Source organism: Crocuta crocuta, unplaced genomic scaffold (assembly GCF_008692635.1).
Source record: "Crocuta crocuta isolate KB4526 unplaced genomic scaffold, BGI_CrCroc_1.0 scaffold139, whole genome shotgun sequence".
In the NCBI taxonomy this organism is placed as follows: domain Eukaryota; kingdom Metazoa; phylum Chordata; class Mammalia; order Carnivora; family Hyaenidae; genus Crocuta; species Crocuta crocuta.
In genome coordinates this window covers 3,062,121-3,089,117 of record NW_027533258.1, presented here as the reverse complement: position 1 = coordinate 3,089,117, position 26,997 = coordinate 3,062,121, and the positions used below count along the sequence as shown (strand labels likewise).

General features: G+C 41.6%; 1 protein-coding gene across 1 annotated transcript in view; it reads right to left on the bottom strand.

Moving 5' to 3' along the window:
* The window catches only part of PIGL (phosphatidylinositol glycan anchor biosynthesis class L), a 65,428-nt gene extending 39,192 nt beyond the window's left edge, over positions 1 to 26,236 (bottom strand). The window contains exons 1-2 of the mRNA XM_077746713.1: positions 25,908 to 26,236; positions 19,903 to 20,002 (exon numbers count right to left, since the gene is read on the bottom strand). Coding sequence (XP_077602839.1) covers positions 19,903 to 20,002; positions 25,908 to 26,142 — 335 coding nt within the window. The 5' untranslated portion in view covers positions 26,143 to 26,236. The remainder of the gene's footprint in view (positions 1 to 19,902; positions 20,003 to 25,907) is intronic.
* Between the last annotated feature and the right edge of the window lie 761 nt (positions 26,237 to 26,997).

The following is a 26,997-nucleotide window of genomic DNA, read 5'->3' as shown; positions in this document are numbered from 1 at the left end:
GGGGAGGATCTGATACTTTGGGGTTTCCCATCTGTAATGCTCTCCTGCTGCCTTTTCACCAGCCAACCTTGTACTCATTCACGACTTGGCTCAGGTCATATAGAACAGGCATTGTCTCTCTTGAGCTCTTTTTAAAAAAAATAAAAATTTTTTTAAGGTTTATTTTTTAGAGACAGAGAGACAGTATGAGTGGGGAAGAGGCAGAGACGGAGAACACAGAATCTAAAGCAGGCTCCGGGCTCTGAGCAGTCAGCACAGAGCCGACACGGGGCTCGAACTCACAAGCCCCGAGATCATGACTGGAGTCAAAGTTGGATGTTCAACTGACTGAGCCACACAGACGCTCCCAAATTTATGTCCTAATCTCCTCACTAGACTGGGAATGTGAAGGGTGAGTCTGTTTTGCTCACCAGGCTAGCCCCTGCTCCCAGCCCATTTATGCACACGACCTAAGGAACGCCCCTAAGGTAAACTGTCCTTACCTTACCACTCGATGGTGCTCCCCTGTGTTCCTGCTATGTTAACACTGTTCTTCTTCCTAAGTGTTCTTCTCCAAGTTCCCTGTTAACTCATAACGATCCAGGTTGCTTCACCTCTCCCACAGGGAACAAGTAAAGAATACCACAACTGTGTAGCAGGCTGCCCAATTTCTCAGGAAGACCCCTGTCCTCTTAAAGGGACTATCTCAGAAGTACTATGGCAATTGACCTGAAACAATATAAAACTAAGTTTGTCTGTTTGTTCACATTGTCATGTGAAAATAGCTGGGCAGATCTTCATCAATTTTGGAAAGTATGTTTAGGATGACGGGTTTGTCTTAAAATGGAGGTTAGGTCGGTGGGGTGTGTGTGTGTGTGTGTGCCGGGATGGCTCAGTCTGTTAAGCGTCTGAACTTTGGCTCAGCTCATGATCTCATGGTTTTCGAGTTCAAGCCGCACGTCGGGCTCTGTGCTGACAGCTCAGAGTCTAGAGCCTGATTCAGATTCTGTGTCTCTCCCTCTCTCTGCCCCCTCCCCCCAACTCACGCTCTGTCTCTCCAAAATAAATAAGTGTAAACAAAACAAAAAACAGGGGTTAGGTGGTATACAGAAATTCCTTCTGACAGCATTCCAGGTGAGATATCTCAGAGAGATAGGTAGTCAACTTTCAGAGAAGCTGATCGGCCTGAGGTATTAAGACACTATGGTCAGAGAGGTGCCTAGGTGGCTCAGTTGGTTAAGTGTCAACTTCGGCTCAGGTCACGATCTCACGGTTTGTGGGTTCGAGCCCTGCGTCGGGCTCTGTGCTGACTGCCAGCTCAGAGCCTGGAGTCTGTTTCAGTCTGTGACTCCCTCTCTCTCTGACCCTCCTCTGCTTACGCTGTCTCTCTCTCTCTCCTAGAAATAAATAAAAAAACATTAAAAAAAAAAACATTAAAAAATAAACTCTTAAAAAAAAAGACACTATGGTCCGAAAACTGAAGAGTGGTGTTAAGTAGGAGGCCCAACATGCTTGTACTGCAGGCACTAATATGTAAGTGAACAGCTTCTTACTCTATGTATTATTCTGGAGCGAGCAGCAGCAGCAATTCATTTATTTTATGATGGTTAATGATTCTTCTGGCAAGACCAGGGGATATTTTTACTAAAGAAATTATGATACAGGAATAGTAAGGAATAGTATGCAATATTAAAAAACAAACTACGGGGCCACATGGGTGGCTCAGTCGGTTAAGCATCTGACTCTTCATTTCGGCTCAGGTCATGATCTCACAGTCCATGGGATTGAGCCCCCACTGTCAGCATGGAGGCTGGTTGGGATCCTCTCTCTCTCTCTTTCTCTCTCTCTCCTCCCCTGCTCACGCTCTCTCTCTCTCAAAATAAATAAGCATTAAAAAACCTATGTGTTTGTATGTAAATATATATTTGTAAAGTATTGAAGGTATGCAAATCTACACATCAAATAGTGAACAATGGTTTTCTCTGAGGAGAGAAGTGGAAGGGGAGAGAATCAAGGGAGACATTCATTTTTTCACTTGATATGTTTCCGTGCTGTTTGTTTTTACAACGAGCATGTGTTACAATCATTTTAATAACAGCTGTATTGAGATATCATTCACACACTATAGAATTCACTCATTTAAAGTGTACAATTCACTTTTTTTTTAGTATATTCACAGAGTTGTGCAACCGTCCCAGAAATAAACATTTTCGTCACCTCAAAAATAAACGCCACCATGAGTCACTCCCCATTTCCCTCTCCTTCCAGCCCCCTGGCAACCAATGTTCTACTTTCTGTCTCTGCGGGTTTGCCAGCTCTAGACATTTAAAATAAACGGAAGTGGGGTGCCTGGGTGGCTCAGTCAGTTGAGTCCAACTTTGGCTCAGGTCATGATCTCATGGTTTGTGGGTTCGAGCCCCATGTCGGGCTCTGTGCTGACAGCTCAGAGCCTGGAGCCTGCTTCGGATTCTGTGTCTCCCCCTCTCTCTGACCCTCCCCTGCTCACGCTGTCTCTCTCTCTCTCTCTCCAAAATAAATAAAATATTAAAAATAAAATAAAATCAACGGAAGCATGCATGTGTGGCTTTTTGTATCTGGCTTTTTTTCACTAAGCATACTGTTTTCTAGGTTTATTCAGGCTGTAGCATGAATAAATACTTCATTCCTTTTTGTGGCTGAATAATATTCCAGCGTATGGCTACACCACATTTAGTTTATCTACTCACCAGCCGTTGGGCATTTGGGTTGTTTCTACCTTTGGGCTATTGTGAGTAGTGCTGCTGTGAACATTCAGGACCCCCTCCCCCCTTTTTTTTTCATGTATAAGTTTTTGCTTGAATATCCATTTTTAATTCTTTCAGGCATTTTTTTTTTTTTGTAGAATTGCTGAGTAATGGTCATTTTATGCTTCACTTTTTTGAGGAACCACCAAACTATTTTCCACAGTGGTTACATCATTTTATATTCCCACTAGCCATAGACGAGGGTTCCAATTTCTCTGCATCCTTGTCAACACCTGGTATTTCCCTTTTTATTTTATTTTAAATGTTATTAATTTATTTTGAGAGGGAAAGCACAAGCAAGCAAGTGGGGGAGAGGAAGAGAGAGAGGGAGAGAGATAATCCATGCTGACAGCCTGGGGTCCGACGCAGGGCTCTCTCTACCTCAGGAACCCAGGATCATGACCTCAGTTGAAATCAAGAGTCAAATGGTGAAGTGACTGAGCCAGCCAGGCGCCCCTTGATAATGTTCTCTAACGCAGAAAAGTTTTTAATTTTGAGGAGTCTAATTTGTCTATTTTTTCTTCTACTGCTTGTGCTTTTGGTGTCTTACCTAAGACAGTGCCTCCAAACCAAAGCTCATGATGATTGATTTCTATATTTTCTTAAGAGCTCTTATATTTATGTCTTTTTGACATAACTTTTGTTTATGGTGTGAGGAAGGAGTCCAACTTTGGTTTTTCGCATGTGGATATCTAGCTGTCCCAGCATCAGTTTTAAAAAGAGTATTCTTTCCCTGTTTAATTGTCTTGGCTCTATTGTTGATAATCAAGTAACTATATATGTGAAGACAGCATGTATTATTGAAAGGAAGAAAGAAAGAAAGAAAGAAAGAAAGAAAGAAAGAAAGAAAGAAAGAGGAAGAAGGAAAAAGGGAGAAAGAAAGAGAGAGAGAGAATAAAAGGAAGAGAGAAAGAAAAAAGAGAATTAAAAAAGGGTAAAGCCTACAAATTGCTTAACTACAGAAATGGCCAGTTAAGCTGTACATCAGCCTTAGGAACTAGGTCTAACTAGCATTGACAGTTTTACCAAACTAGCAAATGTCACACCACATCATCTTAGATTGCAACACATAGGCAGTGCAATATTTCTTATTGCAAAGGCTCTCTAGAACATCCCACAAATGACTAAGAATTGTTTCTTGGAACTTGGTGCTATGAGGAAACCATCTGAAAGACTGACCTAATAACCTTTCCTGTGGTCATTAACATGATTTGTCTATAAGCCTTGCATTTTATTATTATTAATTTTTAAGTAGGCTTCACACCCAGTGCGGAGCCCAGCACGGGGCCCAAACTCACAGCCCTGAGATCAAGACTTGAGCTGAGGGGCGCCTGGATGGTTCAGTCAGTTAAGCGACCCGACTCTTGGTCTCAGCTCAGGTTATGAACTTGTGGTCCATGGGTTCAAGCCCTGCATTGGGCTCTGTGCTGGTGATATGGAGCCTGCTCAGGATTCTCTCTTTCTTTCTGCCCCTCTCCTGCTTGTTCTCTCTTTCTCCCTCAAAATAAATAAATAGAAACTTTTTTAGAAAGTTACCGGAGACAATAAGATTCAGCAGAAGCTTCAGGAGGCTCCAGCTGGATACCTGCACCCTCCTCTGCCTCTCCAATCCTATTCTCCTGTAGGTAGCTGGCCCTACTCAAACACAGGAAACAATCCCAAAACAACCAATGGGGGATATTCCTGATGCATGACAACTTTTAAAACAAGACAAAGAAAGAAGGAAGGAGAAAAGAATGTAAGCAAAAAGCAGCCTGAAAATCTATATAATTTCAAAACTTCTTCCAGGGTCTGAAAGAACTAAAATATGATATTCAAACAAAACAAAACAAAAGGGCTTAAAGCAGAGATTTAAGGGCTTTAAGAAGAGGTTTGTGCATAACAGAAATGGAAGTGAGTGTAGCTTGACAGATAGGCAGGGAAAAATAACTATTCAAAATAAAGTGAGAGACATGATGGAAATGTTGAAGAGATCTCAAAATTAAAAGGGACACCAACAAACAGATCATAAAGGAGAAGATAGTTATGAGAGACAAAGAAGATCCAACATACACACATTAGGGTTTCTGAAGAAAAAGACAACACAAATGGAACAGAGAGGTAAAATGGAATCTACAGGTTGAAAGGCCTGCCATATCCTAAGAAAACTCAATCTAGAACACTCAATACCCAAACATAACATGGTGAATTTCTGAATCTACAAGGATAAAGAAAATCACTTGGTATCCAGGTAGAAGAAAATGTCCTTCAAGGGGGAAAAAATCAGGTCGGTACAGACATCTCCACAGTCCTTGCTGCCAGAAAACAGTGAAACAGTGTGTACAGAGCAAAAGGAAGAACAGCCTGATAATTTTGTAGGCACCCAAGGTGTCCTTTTAAGTATAAAGACAATAAACATCCTTAAATATACAAAAAAACCCAGCATCCATGCACTGCTCTTCTAAAACATATTGGTGTATGAATCCCTATCAAGTCAGACAAACCACAGTGAAACAGACCGACTGGATTAACATAGGATTACAATGAAACAACTATGGGAATAGTTTTGGGTTTTTTTTTTTTTTTTTTTTGTGGTGTGTGTTTGAGTGTCTGTGTGTGTGTGTGTGTGTGTGTCTGTGTGTGTGTGTGTGTGTGTGTCTGTGTGTGTTTTAAGTAGGCTCCATGCTCAATGTGAAGCCCAGTGTGGGGCTTGAATTCATGACCCTGAGCCAAGACCTGAGCAGAGATCAAGAATTGGATGCTGATCAAACTGAGCCACCCAGGTGTCCCCGGGGATAGTAGTTTTTGAAAAAAAAAAAAGTGTTATAAACCTTGATAAAGTAAAAGTAATAATATAATGGGAATTTGGGGAGAAGGGTTTCTGGGAAAAAGTCCAAATACACTCACTTACTCCAGGCAGTTAGTAGAAGCAGGTGACTTGAAACATGGGCTGAAAGGGGTGCCTGGGTGGCTCAGTCAGTTAAGCGTCTGACTTTGGCTCAGGTCATGATCTCACAGTATGTGGGTTTGAGCCCCATGTCGGGCTCTGTGCTGATAGCTCAGAGCCTGGAGCCTGTTTCAGATTCTGTGTCTCTCTCTCTGACTCTCCCCTGCTCATGGTGTCTCTCTCTCTCTCAGAAATAAATAAAAAACATTAAAAAACCCCAAAAAGCAAAACAATGAAACATGGGTTGAAAACACTACCATCACTACCACCATGACACCAAAGATAAAACCTCAAAACATTTCACTATCTTTATATCTTCTTAATTTTGGACAGATATTTTTAGGCATTAATCCATTACAATTTAATTAGATGGAACATTTATCTGAAGTTTACCTCAAGTTAAAGTTCTTCATTTTTGCTTCTATTTCAAGTTACATTCAATTTCATGGCATCTATGGAATTATGCCCATTTCCCCAAAATTATAATATATATTCATCTATCTTTCTGTCTAAATATGCATGGAAAGAAAGTATTTCCAATGGTTATTTCCAAGCTAAGAGCATCTGGAAGATTTTTACTCTCTTTTTATTTTTCACAAGAATGTTATTAGAAGTTAATTATTAAAAATACATATGTACACAAATCTGCTCCTTTGCATCTTGCTCCATCTTGCTCCTTTGTTCAGTGTCTCTTTTCTTTGACGTTTTATTTTTAAGCAATCTTTATGCCTAATGTGGGGCTTGAACCCACAACCCTGAGATCAAGAGTTGCATGTTCTACAAACTGAGCCAGTCAGGCACCCCAATGACACTATATTTTTATTTTTTAAAGTAAGTTCTACACCGAGCATGAGGCATGACCCTGAGATTAAGGGTCACATGCTCTGCCAACTAAGTCAGCCAGGTACCCCTCTTCATTTTTTAAAAACACAAGTATAGAGGTGCCTGGGTGGCTTAGTCGGTTAAGAATGTCTGTCTCTTGATTTTGACTCAGGTCATGATCTTAAAAAAAAAAAAAGATTCTCTTCCTCTACCTCTCCCTGCCCTCACACACTTGCTCTCTCTCTCAAAAGAGAAACAAACAAACGAAAACTTAAAAAAAAAATCTACTGTAAGATTTTTATGGACATAAATTTTCAGCTATACTTGTGTGTGTATGTGTGCTTTTTAATATTTATTTATTTTGAGAGGAAGAGCGAGAGAGAGAGCACAAGCAGGGCTGGGGCAGAAAGAGAGAGAATCTCAAGCAGGCTTTGTACTGTCAGCACAGAGCCCAACATGGGGCTTGATCCCATGACTGTGAGATTGTGATATGAACTGAAACCAAGGGTCGGGATGCTTAACCGACTGAGCCACCCAGGCACCCCTAAAGATTTTACTTTTAAGTAATCTTTACATCCAACATGGGGCTCGAACCCACAACCTCAAGATCAAGAGTCGCATGCTCCCCTGACTGAGGTAGCCAGGTGCCCCTGTTTATGGTAGCTTTATTCATAATAGTCAAAACTTGGAAGCCACCAAGATGTCATTCAATGGGTGAATAGATAAATAAATTGTGGTACATTTAGACAATAGAACACTATTCAGCGCTAAACAGATATGAGCTATGAAGCCATTAAAAGATGCAAAAGAAACTTCAATGCATATCACTACATGAAAGAAGCCAGTCTGAAAAGGCTACAAACTGATTCTGACTATATGACATTCTGGAAAAGGCAAAACTATGGAAACAGTAAAAAAATCAGTGGTTGCCAGAGGTAGGTAGGCAGAGCACAGAGGATTCTTAGGACACTGAAAATACTCTGTATTATATTGATAGGTACATTTGTCCAAACCTATGGACTGTACAACACCAAGAGTGAAACCTAATGTAAACTGTGGACTGAAACTGAGCCTAAACTGCCCTACAAAAATAAAATCTTCGGGGTGCCTGGGTGGCTTAGTTGGTTAAGCGTCCGACTTTCGCTTAGGTCATGATCTCACGGTTCGTGGGTTCGAGCCCCGCGTCGGGCTCTGTGCTGACTGCCAGCTCANAAAAAAATAAAATAAAATAAAATCTTCAATTTCTAAAATTAACACTTAATTAATTAATTAATTTTAATGTTTTTTAAAATTTATTTTTGAGAGAGAGAGAGAAAGCATGAGCAGAGAGAGATGGAAACACGGAATCTGAAGCAGGCTCCAGGCTCTGAGCTGTCAGCATGGGGACCCACATGGGGCTTGAACTCATGAACCGTGAGATCATGACCTGAACCAAAGTCAGCTGCTTAACCAACTGAGACACCCAGGCGCCCCTCTTCAATTTTTTTTTTTTAAACATAAAGGCTGAACAAGATCCACTTGGAAATAAAATATTTTAAAATCAATGGACCTTTTGGTTTATAACTAATGTATGCTTTTTATCAAAACTATGACAAAAATACAGAAAAATATAAACAAAGTATATACTCCTTTTTAAAACTCAGTATTATATTATGAATATCTTCCTGGGCTACTGGAAAATTGTGGTCTAATGCTCAGGAGCACGGCTATGTAATTGATCAATTACAATGCTCCTGAGCATTAGACCACAATACACTGCTACATTTAGGTTGTTACCAATTTCTTGCAATTAGAAATAGCGCTGTAATAAATACCACAATATACAGTTGCCTCGAATCCTATTTTTTTTAAAGTTTACTTATCTTACTCTACACCCAACATGGGGCTTGAACTCACAACCTTGAAATAAAGAGTTGCACGCTCCTGTGAATGAGCCAGCTGGGGGCCCCACCTGGAACCCTATTTTTCGATATATTTGTAACCTTTTCCAAGGAATGATAGTGGACACAGATGCATGTTTGGTTAAGGCTGCTGCTCTCTGGTCCCGCTTTACTTCTTTTGCGTTGCTTCCCCCAGTCTTGTCACTGAAAGGCCCAGACTCTCTTCCGTTCTAGAAGAATCTGCCTCTGAAGGAGTACTGAAGCAGTTTTCACTTTTCACATAATGGCTCCATAGCAGCTAGGTCTACTTCAGTCTCCATCCCTGGTTTCTTTTCTAGGAAACATTGTTGTCCTTTGCGCCTTCTGGGAGGATGGGAGCCCTGACTCGCTCTTGCCAACTGGGACTGGAACCGTGCCCTTGAGCTTCAGCCCAGTCACTTCTTTGTGTATTTGGAGGAAAGGACTGCAGCAGGCTTTATTTTAATCTCTTACAGTGAGAGGATGCTTGGTCAGATCTACTTTGGCAGCCAGCATACGGTCTTTTTTTTACTTTTTGTGTTGTTTTTTTTGTAGGGGAAAGGCTCTTAGGGTCTCCGGAGGAGACGGAGTTTAATTACCAACGTGACCCCAACAGTACCAGACTCTGCTTTGTGGCTTCTCTTTCACTGTATGATTTGTATGGATTTATTGGAAAACATGAAGACTTCCAGGAACTACTAGCAAGCCAGACTCATTTACGTTTCCTAGTAGGTACTGGATTCTATTTCCCTGATCAGCTAAAATTAGTAAGCAGGAGTCTTGGGCTTGTGAATGTCAAACTGATGTTAAGACAAGCACTAGGAGAGATGAGATTTTTATTGTGTTGTGACCTTAGGACAAAGTGGAGCCAAATCTACGGAATGGCAAAATAAAGAGCTATAGGAAAATCCTTTCAAGCTAAAGTACTCATCTGTAACTTTCCAGAAAATTAAAAATAACGATGCAAGGCAGGGACCTAGACTGTTTTTATTCAATTAAAGGAAGTGAAAATAATTTCAATAAAGACAGTAAAGAAAGAAAAAGTGAGGAGAGAGGGTTGGGATGTATGGACATCTCTCAGGTCTTTGAGTCCACACCTTTACATGCTGGCCACAGGGAGAGAGCTTGTGGTGTAAGTGGGGTCATTCATTCATTCAACAAACATGTATCAAGCAACCACTATGTATCAAGGGTTACGAGAGAGTTTGGGGCTTATGGCATAGAGTGAAAAATCAGTGTGCATGCTAGGATAGAATGGGACCATGAGAATGTAATGAAAGTGCCCATGAAAATCTGGGCAAATCAGGGAGGTCACAAATTCTAAGGTAACCCACGAGCTGAGGCTTGAAGGAGGAAGAGGAGTTTGCTGGAGGGACCAGATGGGTGGAAGGGAGGAAGTCTGCTAGGGGGAGAGGCTAGCATGGGCAAATGTGTGGATGCATAAGAAAGCCCCGTACATTCTGAGGCCCTGCCTAGATATGAACCTGAGCATAGACTGGGGTGCTGTGCAGTCCTGCCTATTTTTGTCATGGGAATAGATGTGATGTGGGTATAAGCAGGGAGATAGGGATCAGACCACAGAAAGCTTTGAGACCTTGCAAATTTTGCCTAACAACAGATCATTGGGCTCCAGGGCACTTGAATGGGCATGGGTTATAATTGGGGGGATCAGCTTTGTTTTATTCCATTGTGATCGGGCCTCTCTTGAATCCCCACCCTTTTTAATCAGAGCACTTAGGAGCCCTGTGTCTGACTTTCTTCCCACTTACCTCCCAGAATGAGGCCCATGAAAAGACCACAGTGTTTAGAAAAAGGCTTAAAAGCATTGTTATATTTTCAAGGAACTCCTTTCTATGCTTTGAATTTATCACATCAAATCGTATCACAATGTACACAGAATTATTTCTAATTTTGCATTCACTTGTATGGATAGAACCTACGTAGAGATGGAAGAATACTTTATTAGGTATGTGGGGTAGTCTTTAAATATATATAAAATTTAGATATATAGGCTTCCTAAAAAAAATCAAACTGTACAGACTTCTGCAGAATTAAAAAGGGAAAGTATCGCTCTTCCCTGCCCCAATTAAGTAGCTGCTATTATTAAGAAGTCTCGTATGGATCTTTTGTAGAAATTATCTATGCATACAGAAATATGCATGTGTTTTTGTTGTTTTGAAAAATATAAACAATTCTATGGACTCTTCTAATATATTCAGAACCATAAAAGCAGCAAATGAAGAGGAAAACCAGGTTGCATTTCCCAGCCACATGCAATTCCCAAGTACCCCAGAGAGGGTCTCCAGTCTCCGCTGTAGGCCTGAACTTCAGCATATATGCACAGAGACAGCTTTCCACAAAAGCAGCCACAGTGACTGTCCGCCCAATGCGTATTAGTGAAGCTCTTATACCTTGAGCTGTTCTCTTTCAAGTGCCTTGCCCATTCTAGACATTTAATATGTATCTGTTAACAATATACATTTAAATATCCTTGACTCAACAAATCAGAAGAACCCAGAGGTATTATTTGGGTAAAATTACCTGGGTAAAATTACCGAAAGTATCCATTTAGTTGCCTAATGCCTGAGATTATGCTTTCTTTTCTTGACAACTGAGTATTTTTCCCTCTGTAAGTGATTAGGGAAGTGGTTTACTTGAGTGAGCTCCTCTGGCTAAATGTTTGCCTGAAATCCAGCAAGGAGGTTCAGAACAATGGAGAAAGGAACTGACCACACACAATGCCAACTCAATGTACTCTTAAATACACACGAGTCTTTCAAATACAGTAACAAATGGGTGACCTACTTTCCTGCAGAAAGGCAGGAATCAATTCCGTCTTCCTTTCTGTTTTTGAATCCCAGCACTGCCATTTATTAAATGGGTGACCGCAGAGAGTTCTCTTAATCCGTCTGACCTTTAGTTTCTTCATGTGAAACAAATAAAGGATAAGAAAACCTATTTTGGACAGTTAGTAAAAGACTCAAACGAGATGACCTTTGCACAAGTATGTGTCAGGCATGGGGTAGATGTAAGATATGATGGTTGAAGCCTGGGCTCTGGAGTCAGAGTGCCTCAGTTCAAATACCAGCTCCAGCACTTAACTAGCTGGATGACCTCAGGCAAATTTCTCAACCTCTCCCTACATCACAGGTTTCTTATCTACAACATGGGAAAAGTAATTGGATTATTTAGAGGAGTATGTGAGATCGTGTACTTAACCTGGTTTTTGGCACTGACAGTAATGGCTATGTGTTTAACCGTTATTATTACTGGTGGTAGGTCCTCCATAAAACTTTCCTTTCTCTTCCTCTCCCAAATTCCTCTCTGACTCCTCTGAATATCCTAAAGTAAGATTGTAGAGCTCTGCTTTTTCTGGGTTATGAAATGAGAGCCGGGAAGAGGGAATAAAGCTTGCGTGTTGCTAGGGACTGAATCGCGTCCTCTCAAGATGCATGTGTTGGAAGCCTTGACCTCCAATGTGACTGTATTTGGAGACAGGGTTTTAGGAAGTAATTAAGGTTAAGTGAGATCACAATGGTGGGTGGAGCCCTAATCCTGTAGGGCTGGTGGCCTCATAAGTGGAGAACTAAGTGGAGAACGAGAGAGAGAACTTTCCCTCACTCCTTTCCATGTGAGCGTACGGGAAGAAGTCAGGTATCCGAAAGCCAAGAAGCAAACTCTCTGCAGAGACTTGGCGCTGTTGGACCTTAATCTGGAACTTCCAGCCTCCAGAAGTTCCACGCAGGCCATGGAACTTGGCTAGGTAGCCTGAGCTAAGACACATGGTCCCCTTGAGTCTTCAAACTGGCCTCTTGAAGTATTTATTTTTTACATTTATAAGTTTATTTATTTATTTACTTTGAGAGAGAGAAAAAGCACCAGTGGGAGAGAGGCAGAGAGAGAGAGGAAGAGAGAGAGAGAATCCCAAGCAGGCTCCCCCACTATCAGTGCAGGGCCTGATGTGGGGCTAGAACTCATGAACTGTGAGATCATGACCTGAGCTGAAGTCAGATGCTTAACTGACTGAGCCACCCAGGTGCTCCTTGAAGTATTTATTGTGGACAAGTTTACGACCTCTCCACTGTAGCATTTCACAAGTAAGGGGTGCTGCTGAGGCTGCATGCTCTTCAGAATATAAGAAAAAAATTAATAATTAAGAGGGAGGAAGAGAGTAATGACCTTTGGTTTGAGGGCAGTTTTCACAACTCTGATCTGGCCCTGAGAAAATGTCCTGCATTACTGGGGCCAAAGCGGACACTCTCAGGTGGAAGTCTGTGTGTGCAAAAGGGGTGCTTGAGCACAAGCCCATTCATATTATTAATTAATCTTAATAGTGAGCAAGGAAATCACAACGTACACTGACAGAGTGTTAGTATAATTACAGGAAGCATTACAGAACCTACTGGCATAGATAAGAGAGGAAATTTCCCTATGATGATTCTAGTTTACCCTGAGTCAATGGAGAATAAATTAAACCTTTTTTTCTTTTTTAAAATTTATTTATTGTTTTAGTAATTTCTACATCCAACGTGGGGCTCAAACTCACAACCCCAAAATCGAGAGTTGTATGCTCTGGGCACCTGGGTGGCTCAGTTGGTTGAGCAACCAACTCTTCGTTTTGGTTTGGGTCACTATCTTGCAGTTCGTGGGTTCAAGCCGCACATTGGGCTCTGCAGCTGGTACTATGGAGTCTACCTGGGATTCTCTTTCTCTCTCTGCTCCTCTCCCACTGATGCTGTCTCTGTCTCTCTCAAAAATAAATAAACTTAAAAAAAAAATCACATGTTCTTCCACCTGATCCAGCCAGGCTCCCCTGAAACTTTTTCTTATCCCTTTGTAGGGCACTGAAATGAACGGGAGCCCCCAAATCTGACCCAATGAAGGTCAATTCCCAACAAAAATCCCTAACACAATATAGAATATCTTTCATAACCAGCAGCCAACAAAGTGTTAATGGTAAAACACTAGATGTGTTCTCAATCAAATCATTAATGTTCTTACCACAACTGTTTAACATAGTTTAAGAAATCCCACTCCGGGGTTCATGGGTGTCTCAGTTGGTTAAGCATCTGACTTCAGCTCAGGTCATGATCTCGTGGTTCACAGGTTCGAGCCTCACGTCAGGCTCTGTGCTGATGGCTCAGAGCTTGGAGCCTGCTTCAGATACTGTGTCTCCCTCTCTCTCTGACCCTCCCCTACTTGTGCTCTGTCTGTCTGTCTCTTTTTTAAAAATAAAATAAAAACATTAAAAAAATTAAAAAAGAAATTACATTCCAAGTAATAAGAATTGGAACATAAATAAGAAGCATACATGGAAAAATGGAAGACTATATTATTAGTATTATTTGCAGATGATTTACTCATAACACTAAGAGAATTAAGCGAAAGGCTGTTAGGCTTTTTATTTTTATTTTTTTATTTTTTTAATTTTAAATATTTTTATTTGTTTCTAGGAGAGAGAGAGACAGCGTGAGCAGGGAAGGGTCAAAGAGAGAGGGAGTCACAGACTGAAACAGGCTCCAGGCTCTGAGCTGGCAGTCAGCACAGAGCCCGACGCGGGGCCCGAACCCACGAATCGGGAATCGCGAGATCATGACCTGAGTGAAAGTCGGACGCTTAACCGACTAAGCCACCCAGGGGCCCCGCTGTTAGGCTTTTTAAAGTTTCCCATGCGGATAGCTATTAACAAAGTACACACAAAAATCAGTAAATCTTCTCCATACCAGCGGTGAAGTCTTAGAAAACATATTAGAAAAAGTCTTATTCATAGCAATAACAAAAAATAAGATGAACCAAGATGACCTTAGTTAGGAACGTTTTTGGTACCCGGATGGAGAAAACTACCTAAAGTCCTGCCTTTTTTCTCAGTAATTCATCATCTGGGAATCTAGCTAAGGAAAGGGCCAGAACTTTAATGATTTATTAACAGATTTTAAAATACTTAAATATTGGAAAAACTGAAATATTCACTATCAGGAGTACGTTAATTAAGTTATAGTACATTCTGTGATCACATCCTTACAACCATTCTAAGGACAATTTAATGACTTGGGGAAATGTTTAACGTACTCTCTCATGAAAAAAAGTAGGATACAGAATATTTGATACCATCTGATGCTAATTTAGTTTAAGTATCCCTATCCCCACCCCTCAGGGTACATGACACAAAACACTCATCATTCATTGTATGTGGTTTTCTCTTCTTGCCCCACTGATCTAAAGGCATTGCATCCACTCTGATGGCTTCAATTCTCGTATGTGCTAAGGATGTCTAATCTGTTCTCTCCTATAACCTAATTCTTCTCCTTCATAAACTATGCCAGCTAATCTTTATCCACCTAGATCTCTATGTGTGTAATTTTTATTATCCCCGATTTCTTCTTTCTTCAAATCCTGCCATTTAAACCTCTTAAATAAGACTTGAATTGGGCGCCTGGGTGGCTTAGTCGGTTAAGCGTCCGACTTTCGCTTAGGTCATGATCTCGCGGTTCGTGGGTTCGAGCCCCGCGTCGGCCTCTGTGCTGACTGCCAGCTCAGAGCCCGGAGCCTGTTTCAGTCTGTGACTCCCTCTCTCTCTGACCCTCCCCTGCTCACGCTGTCTCTCTCTCTCTCCTAGAAATAAATAAAACATTAAAAAAAATTAAAAAAAAAAAGACTTGATTTCATCCCATCTCCCTCTTAAATGCACTGCACTCTAAGCTGAGACATTCTCAGGGGTGCGTTGGTGGCTCAGTCAGTTAAGCATCAGCTTGGGCTCAGGTCTTGATCTCGTGGTTTGTGAGTTTGAGCCCTGCTTTGGGCTCTTTGCTGTCAGCTTAGAGCCTGCTTTGGATCCTCTGCCCCTCCCCTGCTCTTCAAAAATAAATAAAAACAGTAAAGAAAATAAAATAAATGGAGACATTCTCCTTTCATCAGGACCAACGCACAAGACTGAATGGTCTATGGTTCTAATTTCTTCAATCCATTCTGTCATCGGGGTCATCAGAGGGATCATTCTAAGGCACACAGCTGGTGCTCTGTCTCTGCTACTCATTGTTTCTCTTTCTGTTGTGATGCCATGAAGGTTCAAACAGTAGGAGATGCATGTCCTGCCAGGGCTAATGTATTTACTGCTCATCTAAACTTTCCTACCTCCCCCTTTTCCTACTGTGGGAGGAAGCAGCTAAGTAAAGCAGGTACTGAAATGAAAAAGGAAACCCAGGGAGAGTGACTCAGCTCACAGACAACGCATGGAGACAATCGAAGCCTAACAATCCATTGGAAGTTTCTCACCAAAGTGGTTTTAATCAGCTTAGTGCCATTTATAGTTTCTTCCCTTCTCTAGGCCCTGCTGTGGATCTTCTCGAGATCCTAGCAATTCTCCAGGTGCTCCCAATATTTTTTTAATGTTTCAGGAGGGGCAGAGAGAGAGGGAGACACAGAATCCGAAGCAGGCTTCAGGTTCTGAACTCGTGCAGGACTTGAACTCGTGAACGCAAGATCATGACCTGAGCTGAAGCCAGTTGCTCAACCAACTGAATCACTCAGCCATCCCTAGACAGCAGATATTTCTGATGTCAGAATAATGTTTATTAAATAATGTTTACTTATTTATTTTTGTGGGGGGGGAGGGGCAGAGAGAGAGAGGGAGACAGAGGATCCAAAGCAGGCTCCTCACTGTCAGCACAGAGCTTGACGTGGGGCTCGAACTCACAAACTGTGAGATCATGACCTGAGCCAAAATCAAGAGTCAGACTCTTTTTTTTTTAAATATTTTTATTTATTTCTAGGAGAGAGAGAGAGAGACAGCGTGAGCAGGGGAGGGTCAGAGAGAGAGGGAGATACAGACTCTGAAATAGGCTCCAGGCTCTGAGCTGGCCCTCAGCACAGAGCCCGACGCGGGGCTCGAACCCACGAACCGCGAGATCATGACCTGAGTGAAAGTCGGACGCTTAACCGACTAAGCCACCCAGGTGCCCCAAGAGTCAGATTCTTAACCAACAGGGCCACCCAGGAGCCCCAGTGGTATCTTCTTTGTGTACAGACATAGCAGCCTCTACTTTTGCACTTCTTCCCTGTCCTTAGGCATAGATCTAGAATCTAGATAACAGAACCACATACCAGATAAGTGAGCTATCTCTTCCTTATAGATTTCCCTTGTATGTCACAGAATTAAGGTCAACTCTTAAGTAAAGTTACTTAAGAACTTAAGAACCATTTCATCTTAGAAATTGGTTAGTGTTTACCTACTTATAAGTAAACTATCCAAATGGGGCTCAGCTCCTGGACAAACAGTATCTGAAAATGATGATATAACTAGATATGGGTTATAGTAAAGAGGTAACTTCTTTAATACTCGTGTCCTATAAAAATGGCAGAGCAGGGGCGCCTGAGTGGCTTAGTCGGTTAAGCGTCCGACTTTTGCTTAGGTCATGATCTTGCGGTTCGTGGGTTCGAGCCCCGCGTCGGGCTCTGTGCTGACTGCCAGCTCAGAGCCTGGAGCCTGTTTCAGAGTCTGTGTCTCCCTCTCTCTCTGATCCTCCCCTGTTCACGCTGTCTCTCTCTCCCTCCTAGAAATAAATAAAAAACATTAAAAAAAAAATGGCAGAGCAAAGTTTGTTTAGTAGGAATGAACTGAAAACATCAGTAGAATTACTATTATGGCCTTTTACATGTTTTGAGGGTGATCATTTTTTTCTTCTTTGCCTATACTTAAAGGAACTTGTGTCTTCATCATGTTTTAAGTTGCATTATCATGTTCTTGCATGTTATCTGGTAATATAAAAAGCCTCAAAAAAAGGAAGTGAGGAAATCGAATTTATAATAAATCCTAAAAGCTATGTTGCTAGTTAGGAGCAGATATTTAAGCCCCAAAGGTAGTAATCCTCACAAGCTCCAGTTGCTGTTATATAGACCTCTGATTTAAAAAAAAACAAAAAAAACAACAAAAAAATAACAATACACTAAATAGTAATAAGACATTAAAATATATTTATATATGCCAGAAAATAGTAGGAGAATATTCTTCCTATATAAAAATTTTCAAACAGAAAAGTTAAAAAGAATAGTATAATGAACTCTCAAGTACCTTTCAGCAAGGCTCAAGTTGTTAATACTGTGCTATTTTGGTTTCATTTATATAGGTATGCATTTTTTTTCCTAAATCATTTTAAAGTAAATTACAGATATCATGATCAATCATATTATATTTAGTCTTAATTTTCAATATCTGCTTTTCAAGTATTTTTTTCATTCATGTTTTATAAAATCCTTTAAAAAGATTAAAAAAGAAGAATTATTACATTTACCCTGTTAAAGAGCAAGACTTACAGGGGCACCTGGGGGGGCTCAGTCAGTTTAGCGTCTGACTTCCACTCAGGCCATGATCTCGTGGTTGGCAAGTTTAAGCCTCACATGGGGCTATCTGCTGTCAGCATGGGGCCTGCTTTGGATCCTCTGTCCCCTCTCTCTCTGCCCTTCCCCTCTTGTTCTTTCTCAAAAATAAATAAACATTAAGAAAACAAAAGCAAGGGACGCCTGGGTGGCTCAGTCAGTTAAGCGTCCAACTTCAGCTCAGGTCATGATCTCACAGTTGGTGGGTTTGAGCCCTGTGTTGGGCTCTGTGCTGACAGCTAGCTCGGAGCCTGGAGCCTCCTTCGGATTCTGTGTCTCTCTCTCTCTCTGACCCTCCTCTGCTCACACTGTCTCTCTCTCTCTCAGAAATACATTTAAAAAAAATTAAAAAAATAAAAAAACATTAAAAAAACAAAAAACAAAAGCAAGACTTACAGTGTAAAAGAGATTCGATGTATACATCAAAAGCATTAAACAAAACCCCTGAAATATTAACTCTACATTGCAATCATTAGTATTCCTGATTTATTTTTCCTTAAACAAATACATATATACCAGCGCTGTCCATTATGAAAGTCAAGTAATCACAGGAAGTAATAACACCGTAGCAGTGAACACTCCTAGTAACTGTGCTATGGTCTCTAAACACCATACCCTCCTAAGAGACACCAAAGCTCCTTGGGGGGATGGCTGATGCGAGGACTGAGGGCAGGAAAGCACACAAGAAGGTGCTGGGAAATCTCATTGTCCTTGACAGCAAGCAAATCCTATAAGCCTGAAGAGGTCATGCCAGAAGGACTCGGGAGCTAACATGAAGAGTCTCACAGCCATAGACGAGACAATCGGAGAATCAAAGAACATGACTGAAACTGAAACCCTGAGTACCTGAAAACACACAGGTACCCAATGAAATGAAAAAGTGCCCTCCCCCATCCAAGAAACAAACAACCGATTACCACTGGAGGTAGAGGTATGTAAGGGCATCAACTCCTTATTCTGAAAATGGCAATTAAAGAATTAAGAATTTATTTTGTCTTTTCAGATCAAATTATATATTGGGATAACTAAATAAAAAGCTCCAGCTGATAAAGTTTTGCTTTGCAGAAGAATTACAGCTAATATACTTAAAACGCAGGAGACATTTAGAAACTTAGCATTGGCTATTTCTAGTTAAACAGTGATTCAGGCAGTCATGAAAACATTACGTGAAAGGTGGATGTGGGTCTTTACAACGAAAGGAATAGCGGTTGCCATGTGAATTCACTAATCCATTGTGGAATCACTATGAGACAATCAGACAGCATGCGTCCCCTGAAATGATGCTGTATGAAGCTCATGGTATAGTTTATGCAGTATTCTCACCCCTTAAAGTTACAGTTAAGTTCTAGTTTGCAAGAAATATGGACGATGGAACAACTTGATGCCATGAGGAGGCAGGCAGCCAGATCCAGAATGCGTGACTTCCTGTATGACAACTCAGTTTTCTCAAGAATCAAAGACAAGGTGGGGAAGGCAGGAAGGGACAATGAAACGCCGAGTATCAACCGACTGTGCTGTGTGGACTCGCTTACATCCTGACTTGAACAAATCAACTGTAAAAAGACGTTGAACTACTTGGACAAACATCTATGGACTAGGTAGGTGTTGGGGGACACCAGGGAATTGTTACTATGAATTTTGGTGGATGTGATGATAATGGCATTGTGACCATAGGGAAAAAATGTCTATCTTCTTAAGAGAGGTATATCTAAGTATGTAGGGGTGAAACGACCTGAGGGCTAGATTTTCTTTAAAAAAGCTTCATACACACACAGTTGTTAGATGAAGCAAGTATAGTAAAAAAGGCCTGATAATTAACTGGGCTTAGGAGTAGGCATATGGGGGTTCATGACACTGTTCTTTATTCTTCTGTGTAGTTTTGAAAATTTCATAACAATTTCTTTTAAAGATGAAAGTAGCTATCTTCAGAGACAGGATCTGAACAGACGTTGAAAACACTTATTTGCATTACACTGTCACTTAAAAACAAATGTGAAACTATTTTAAGTAGACTTCTCAAATAAGATGTTCTTACCCACCCACATTCGTTTTTTTGTGTCTTTTGAGCGTACCACTGCATATTTATTGCCTACGAATTTCTACATTTTGAAAGATAAATTACCTGTCGTCAATAATCATTATACTGGAGGGTGGAATCCCCAAAACATCACAGCTCTGCAAGAGTTCTTTCTTACGAATCTCCCCTTGATTGTAGTAATTTCCTGAAGATAACAAATATACAGTGGTAGATTTCTTTAACAGTGGAAATCTATCAATTTACTCATTCTTATCTCATCTTGTTCCTTAAGCGACTTAAGCTGCCTGAAAAATGTGTGGTTATGATAAAAAGTTGAAGAAAATACAACACTAGGTTTACTCCCAGTCTTTAGAAGGAAGCACCATTTGATGCTTCCCCATCTCTGTCTGTCCTTCTGTCTGTCTGTCTGCATTTCAGTCCCATGCTACAGGCAGTATTGCTCATCGCCAAGACCACTGGCTTTGGGAGTTAAGCAGATTTAAAATTCATTCTTCTATAGTACTCAGAATAAGTTAGGTATCTGGGAATGCTAGTAGTTTGGGCCCCTTTAAATCGATAGTACTCCAGTATCTGTTAAACATTTCTTTAAAGACGAGGCTCTTACTCCTAAGTATTACAGGAAAATGTGACCTTGGGGACCTTGACCACATCAGTGCCCTGAATAGCTTATATAACCTTTATTTTCCCAACACATGTACTCTATTTCCTAAGAATGGTTCTGGTAAGTACAGCTTGGCTGTATCCTTACAAATAATATACAGGGGAGTTTTAGTAGCACTTAAACTGCACTTATGAGCAATTATCTAGCTAATGTACCCTTTAATTCAACTCTCCAGCAGATAATTGCAGTGTAACGTGTGCTTGTTACCTAACTTTCCTGAGCCAGTTTCCCCACCTGTAAAGTGGAGATGATGGTCATCTCCAAAGGCTTTCCTGACAATTATATGGGACCATACACATCCATCCAGTTCAGTAGTTTTCTCCTTCCTCCACCTCTTTATCTTTGCCCTCCCCTCCTCTGCTTCCTTTCTTACTGAATTATAATTCATTTTCATTGTCCTGACCAAATGGCACTCCCTCTGGGAAGACTTTCATTATTCCCCTGGCAAGGAATCGTTTCCAGTATTCTGCTCATAAATATGAACTTTTCTCCATGACTGGATTATTAATTCTAAATGTCATTGACCTTAAAAGTCAAAGTCTCATTCAACTTTGTGTCATCCTGGTGTCCTGCACCCTGCGGGCACACATGAAGCCCTGGATAAAGAGAGGCTTCGTTTACTGGCCAGATAATGCTGAGAAAAACTCCCACATGAGACCTTTCAACTTTTGGCAGGAGTTATTCCACTGTTAGTTTTGAACTGTTTGAAGCCAGGAAGCAGACAGTCATTACATTGTATCCATCGTAACCCTAAAAAGACTCCAGATAATAATTTTGTTTTGTATTGTCCTCATCACATTTTTTTTTTTTTTTACTTTTTTAAAAGAAAAGTCAGAAACTATTGTCAACTTGATGACGGTCATTCTGTTTTAGGTTCCTCTCTAGTCCGTGTACATACCCTCTCCTATTTCATCTCCAGGTCCCTTGATCTTTGGTGATAGTCTCATGTGCTCTAGCAATGTGATTCCTAAGTCCAGAGCCTGTGCACATCAGGCTCCCAGGATTGTGAGAAACTGCTTGGAATGCAGGTTAAGGAGTGTATTGCTTTGAATTGCTTGTGAATTCAGGAACTTAAAATAGGTTAGGGAGTTGAAGTCAGAGATCATTTTAAATATTTTCCCGAAGTTTGCTGAACATGTAGGCACTTCAACGGAATGAGTGTCTCAGATCCTGCAGCAACTCTTAATGATACACTTTAGAAGTGTGTCAAGGGGCGCCTGGGCGGGCTCAGTCGGTTAAGTGTCAGACTTCGGCTCAGGTCATGATCTAGTGGTTTGTGAGTTGAGTCCCGTGTTGGGCTCTGTGCTGACAGCTCAGAGCCTGGAGCCTGTTTCACATTCCGTGTCTCCCTCTCTCTGCCCCTCCCTCAGCTCCCACACAGGCACGTGCTCTCTCTCTGTCTCTCTCAATAAATAAATGTTAAAAACAACAACAAAAAAGAACTATGTTCAGGTAGGGTACGTGCATACTGGGATGCATAAGACTGTCTGTTGGGGAGAAGAAATGCTTTGGAACTTTTCCTCTTAATTTGTTTACCCTGTCCTTCATAAATGTCAACTTTTATTAATGTTTTATAATGTACACATTAGTTCNAGATCATGACCTAAGCGAAAGTCGGACGCTCAACCGACTAAGCCACCCAGGCGCCCCTCAAAAGTTTTTATCAACTAGAAAATGTGACCCAAAAAGGTTTGGAGATTATTATTCTAGAAAACAGAAAAAAAAAAGGGGATTAATGTAGATCTGTTTACATAGAACTACAGTTTGTGGTGTGTGTATAATTGATAGGCTTATGGATAACTATATGCTTAGTGAAGTCTTCCATCTTGCGAGAACTCATATTTCTCAATAATTACTAGTAATCATAATGACATTTAATAGAAATTAAAGCCACTTTGTAAACACCCATACTTATACACCACAGTGTATAAAAGTAAACATTTTTATTTTATTTTAAAATGAAAATGTAATTTATTCTAAATAGGTAAAACACTTACATCGGTAAAAATCAAAAGGAACAACATATATACATATATATATATGAAAGTCCCTCTTTCACTCCTTTAGTTACCCTACCTTTTAAGTTTTAATTGTTAAAATGAGAACTGGATTGAGAACCAAAACATCGCAGGCTCAATACTTTCTATTAACTTTATGAATACTGAAGAAATTCCTTAAGTTCCTGAGTTTCTTTTTTTTTTTTTTTTTCTGAGAGAGAGAGACAGCGTGAGCAGGGGAGGGTCAGAGAGAGAGGGAGATATAGAATCTGAAGCAGGGTCAAAGCTCTGAGCTAGCTGTCAGCAGAGCCCGATGCGGGGCTCGAACCTATGAACTGTGAGATCATGACCTGAGCCGAAGCCGGATGCTCAACCGACTGAGCCAACTTAAGGTGCNACCTAACTGACTGAGCCAGCCAGGCGCCCCCACATCAGTAAGAATTTAATGAAAATAAGTTGATGCATAACTGGTGGAAGATTTGAGGACCAATCAGGGACCAATGAAGTGGCCCAGAGATTAGTGACAGCAAGAACTAACTAGCAACACTAGCAACACTAGTGGACAGATAAAAGGAGGAGGCAGTGTTCCCCAAAGGAAGTTGAAACCAAAGAGCTAGACTTTCTTTCATTAGAATGTGTCCACAGAACCCAGTTGGAGAAATCGTGTTTTAAAAATGATACTAGAATTGGGGTGCTTGGTGGCTCAGTTGGTTAAGCGTCTGACTCTTGATCTCTGCTAAGGTTGTATCTCAAGGTTCAGGAGTTCGAGCCCCACCCCCACAGGCCCTGATTGGGATGCTGTCTCTTAAAGATGAATAAACATTAAAAGAATAAACAAAAAATGGTCAAATTACTTACACAGTTAAGTTACAGAGAACAGTTTTCCAAAGATAGACAGATGACCAATAAGCACATGAAAAGATGCTCAATATCATTAGTCGTTAGGGAAATTAAGGCAAAACCACATTGAGGTATCATCACACCCGCTATGATGGCTGCAGCAAAATCAAAAACCAAAAAAGTAGGGGCGCCTGGCTGGCTCAGTCAGTGAAGCATGCGACTCTTTTTTTTTTTTAATTTTTAATGTTTTTAAAATTTATTTCTGAGAGAGAGATCGAGAGAGAGAGGCAGCGTGAGCAGGGAAGGATCAGAGAGAGAGGGAGATACAGAATCCGAAGCAGGCTCCAGGCTCTGAGGTAGCTGTCAGCACAAAGCCTGATGTGGGGCTTGAACCCACGAATGGTGACATCATGACCTGAGCCGAAGTCAGATGCTCAACCTACTGAGCCACCCAGGCGCCCCAAGCATGTGACTCTTCATCTTGGAGTTATGAACCCCACATTGGCTTTAGAGATTACTTAAATATAAAATCCTAAAAAAACTGTAGAACAAGGTTCTAAAAGACCATTAAAAACAAAATATTAAGCAGCCAAGATGGAGAAACACTGCCATTTGCCATTATCAACCAACATACCCTACTTGTAAGTACTGTATATTTTTTTAATTAAATATAGTTGATACACAATGTTACTTAGTTTCAGATGCAGTAAGTACTGTATTTTCTGATTATTCCTAAAAGGAGTGTGTTAATATTGATTTTACTAAGGGGAGTACCAGTTTTTGTTAGTTTCTCGGATCTGTGACTTACAGATTGGTCATCATTAACAGGGCCAATAATTTGGGAAACTGTCTTTTTCTTACTATCTGAGGATATTTGTATCAAGTGGCATTAGAAATACACACTGCCTGAGAACAGTGTCCAACTCTTTGCAATGAGCAGTAGTAACAAGTATTTCCAATACTAAGCTCTTCAAAATGCATTGTTTTGTTGATTATTCCCATTCTACACTTCTATTCGATTAGTTCTCCTGCATGTTCCTTCTTCTCTGATGTTTATTAGCATCTCTTTTATGATTTCTCATAAAAGAATAATGCTGAATAATATTCCGTGGTCTGGATGTACCAACTTATTTATCTATTTACCAATTGAAGGACGTTTTGGTTGCTTCCAAATTTTGGCAATTATGAGTAAAGCTGCTATAAACATCTGTGGGCAGGTTTTTGTGTGGACATGTTTTCACCTCCTCTTGGTAAATATCAAGAAAGGCGACTGCTAAATGGTTCGGTAAGAGTATGTTTATAAGAAACTGCCAAACTAACAAGTCTTCCAAAGTGGCTGAAGCACTCTGCATTCCCACCATCAATGAGCTCTTAGGCTCCACATCCTCACCAGCATCTGGGGTTGTCAGGGCGATGGATTCTGGCCATTCTAATAGCGTGCAGTGTACATACATTTTTAATAAAAACTTGGTAAATGAAAAATAACGTTCAGTGAAAATTATAAAACTATGAGATTTCTGCAAAAAAAAAAATCTGTGTAGAAAAAGAACTGTAATGACACACAACCAAATGGGAAAAGCGGTCATGGGCATTTGTTAAAAAAACAGCTTTATTGAGGTATGATTTTACATACGTAAAATTCACCCACTGTCTGTGTACAGTTCAATTACACTTATACAGCGTGCAAGTATCACCATAATCCAGTATCATAGTCAATTTTTGTTTTCTCAGTCCATCTTTTTCTATCTGATAAAAGAGGACTTACTCTTTGAAAGGCCTCTTCACTGGTAGTTGGTGGAGCTGAACTCTAAAATTGCCTATAAAATTATTTTCTAGTCTAACGCTCTGAGTATCTCTCTCTTCAGTTTGACATACGCATCTTTCTAGCACAAAATGGATTTTTTTTTTAATTTTTTATTTATTTTTGAGACAGAGATAGAGACAGCGTGAGCAGGGGAGGGTCAGAGAGAGAGAGGGAGACACAGAATCTGAAACAGGCTTCAGGCTCTGAGCTAGCTGTCAGCACAGAGCCCGATGTGGGGCTTGAACCCACGAACCGTGAGATCATGACCTGAGCCGAAGTCGGACGTTTGACCGACTAAGCCACCAGGTGCCACAGCACAAAATGGATTTTTAAAAGCAGCACGAAGGTCCGTTGCTACCTTGAGTAGTAAAATTTTAAGGGCTGAGCAGGCATGACACAGCCTGGAATCTGTTGCGTGTCCCACAGTAAGATCATTATTCCTGGTCCATTTAGCACATAAAAAGGTTCCACAGAATAATGAGCACAGTCGCAGTTCCCAACGGAAATGTAGGTATTGAAAGGAACGAAATGTTAACCTATTACTTGTGCTCCTCAATTCTGCGGGCAGTGAAGTACGTAAGCTGGGGACGTCCCCCAACCCACCTGAGAACCTGGCCGCGACAGTCCACAGGCTGGGGCCACCGACTCTCCGCGAAGTGTCCACAGTAGGGACCTTCTGTGTACTCACTTAGCTGCCTACAGCAGAGAACCCTTCGGGAAGAAGCCGGAGGGCACCTAAACACCCTTCCTAGCCCCGGCTCCCAGCGCCCCGCCTACAGCCTCCTACCTGCAGAGAAGCAGAGCAAGAACAGCCGGTGCCGCAGGCGGGCCAAGCCTAGCACAGTGGGAGCAAAGAACATGGCTTCATCGTCGGGGTGCGCGATCACCAGGAGGGTCCTGCTTCCATCTCTCGGCACGCCAGCCGGCTCCTGACCCTTCACGCGTTCCCAAGAGTCCCAAACCCAGAGGAAGCCCCATCCTAGCGCCGCCGCGGCCAAACACAGAAAGGCCACCGCTTCCATGCTCTGTAGGTGGCACTGCGCCTGCGCAGGAGGAAGGTTGCCTCAGACCCAGACTCCGGCGGGAAAACTGCGCTCGCGGAATTTGCGTTCCGAGTCTAAGTCGGTCAGGCCGAGCAGAGGTTTTAGACGTTGGGTTCCTGCTGTGGTTTTGCATGGACGCCTCCCAACCCTTCTTTATCCAGTTTCCTCTACTTTATGCAGCATCTACGACGCCTTTTGCCTTCTCGATTTCAGAGACCAACCCCTTGCCCAGTTTTCTACCTTTGTCCTTACAGTGCCATGGGTTTAAAAAGAAGCGTTTGAAAATACCCGCCCTCCCCGTCTTGAGTTTCCTCCTCTCTTGAACGCACCATTTTGTAACTCAGATCATAAAACCCGTGACTTTCTCGTAATTCTATGGTTAGCTCCTTATCCGGATGAACTGACTTTGCTTTTCCTTCTTAATTTTGGGATGTGGAGTGGTGGCTCCTCTGAAGGAGAAGCACGCGGTTACGAGGAACCGTCCAGTCATTTCTGTAGAAGAGCAAGGCTAAGAGAGCGCACTTCGCAGTCGCGAGGGCCACAGCCTCTTCCGACGAGTGTGGCTTTAGATTAAGGAACGACAGTCATGGACAGGTCAGCATCGCCTGACATATCAGGGAAGTCCCACGGCGAATTACCGCCGCAGCCCCAGAAAGTGTCTTGGGGAGGTCTACGTGCACCCCTCTGGTCCCAGCACTGGGGACCTGACTTCCCTCCCTGCAGCCCGGCGCCCGAGCAGGCGGCCGCCGTCCCGTCGGGCCGCGGAGGGGTGCAGGGCCCGAGGCATGGCCCTGGGTCCTTCCCTTTCCCACGCCCCAGGGCAGGGCCCGGAGC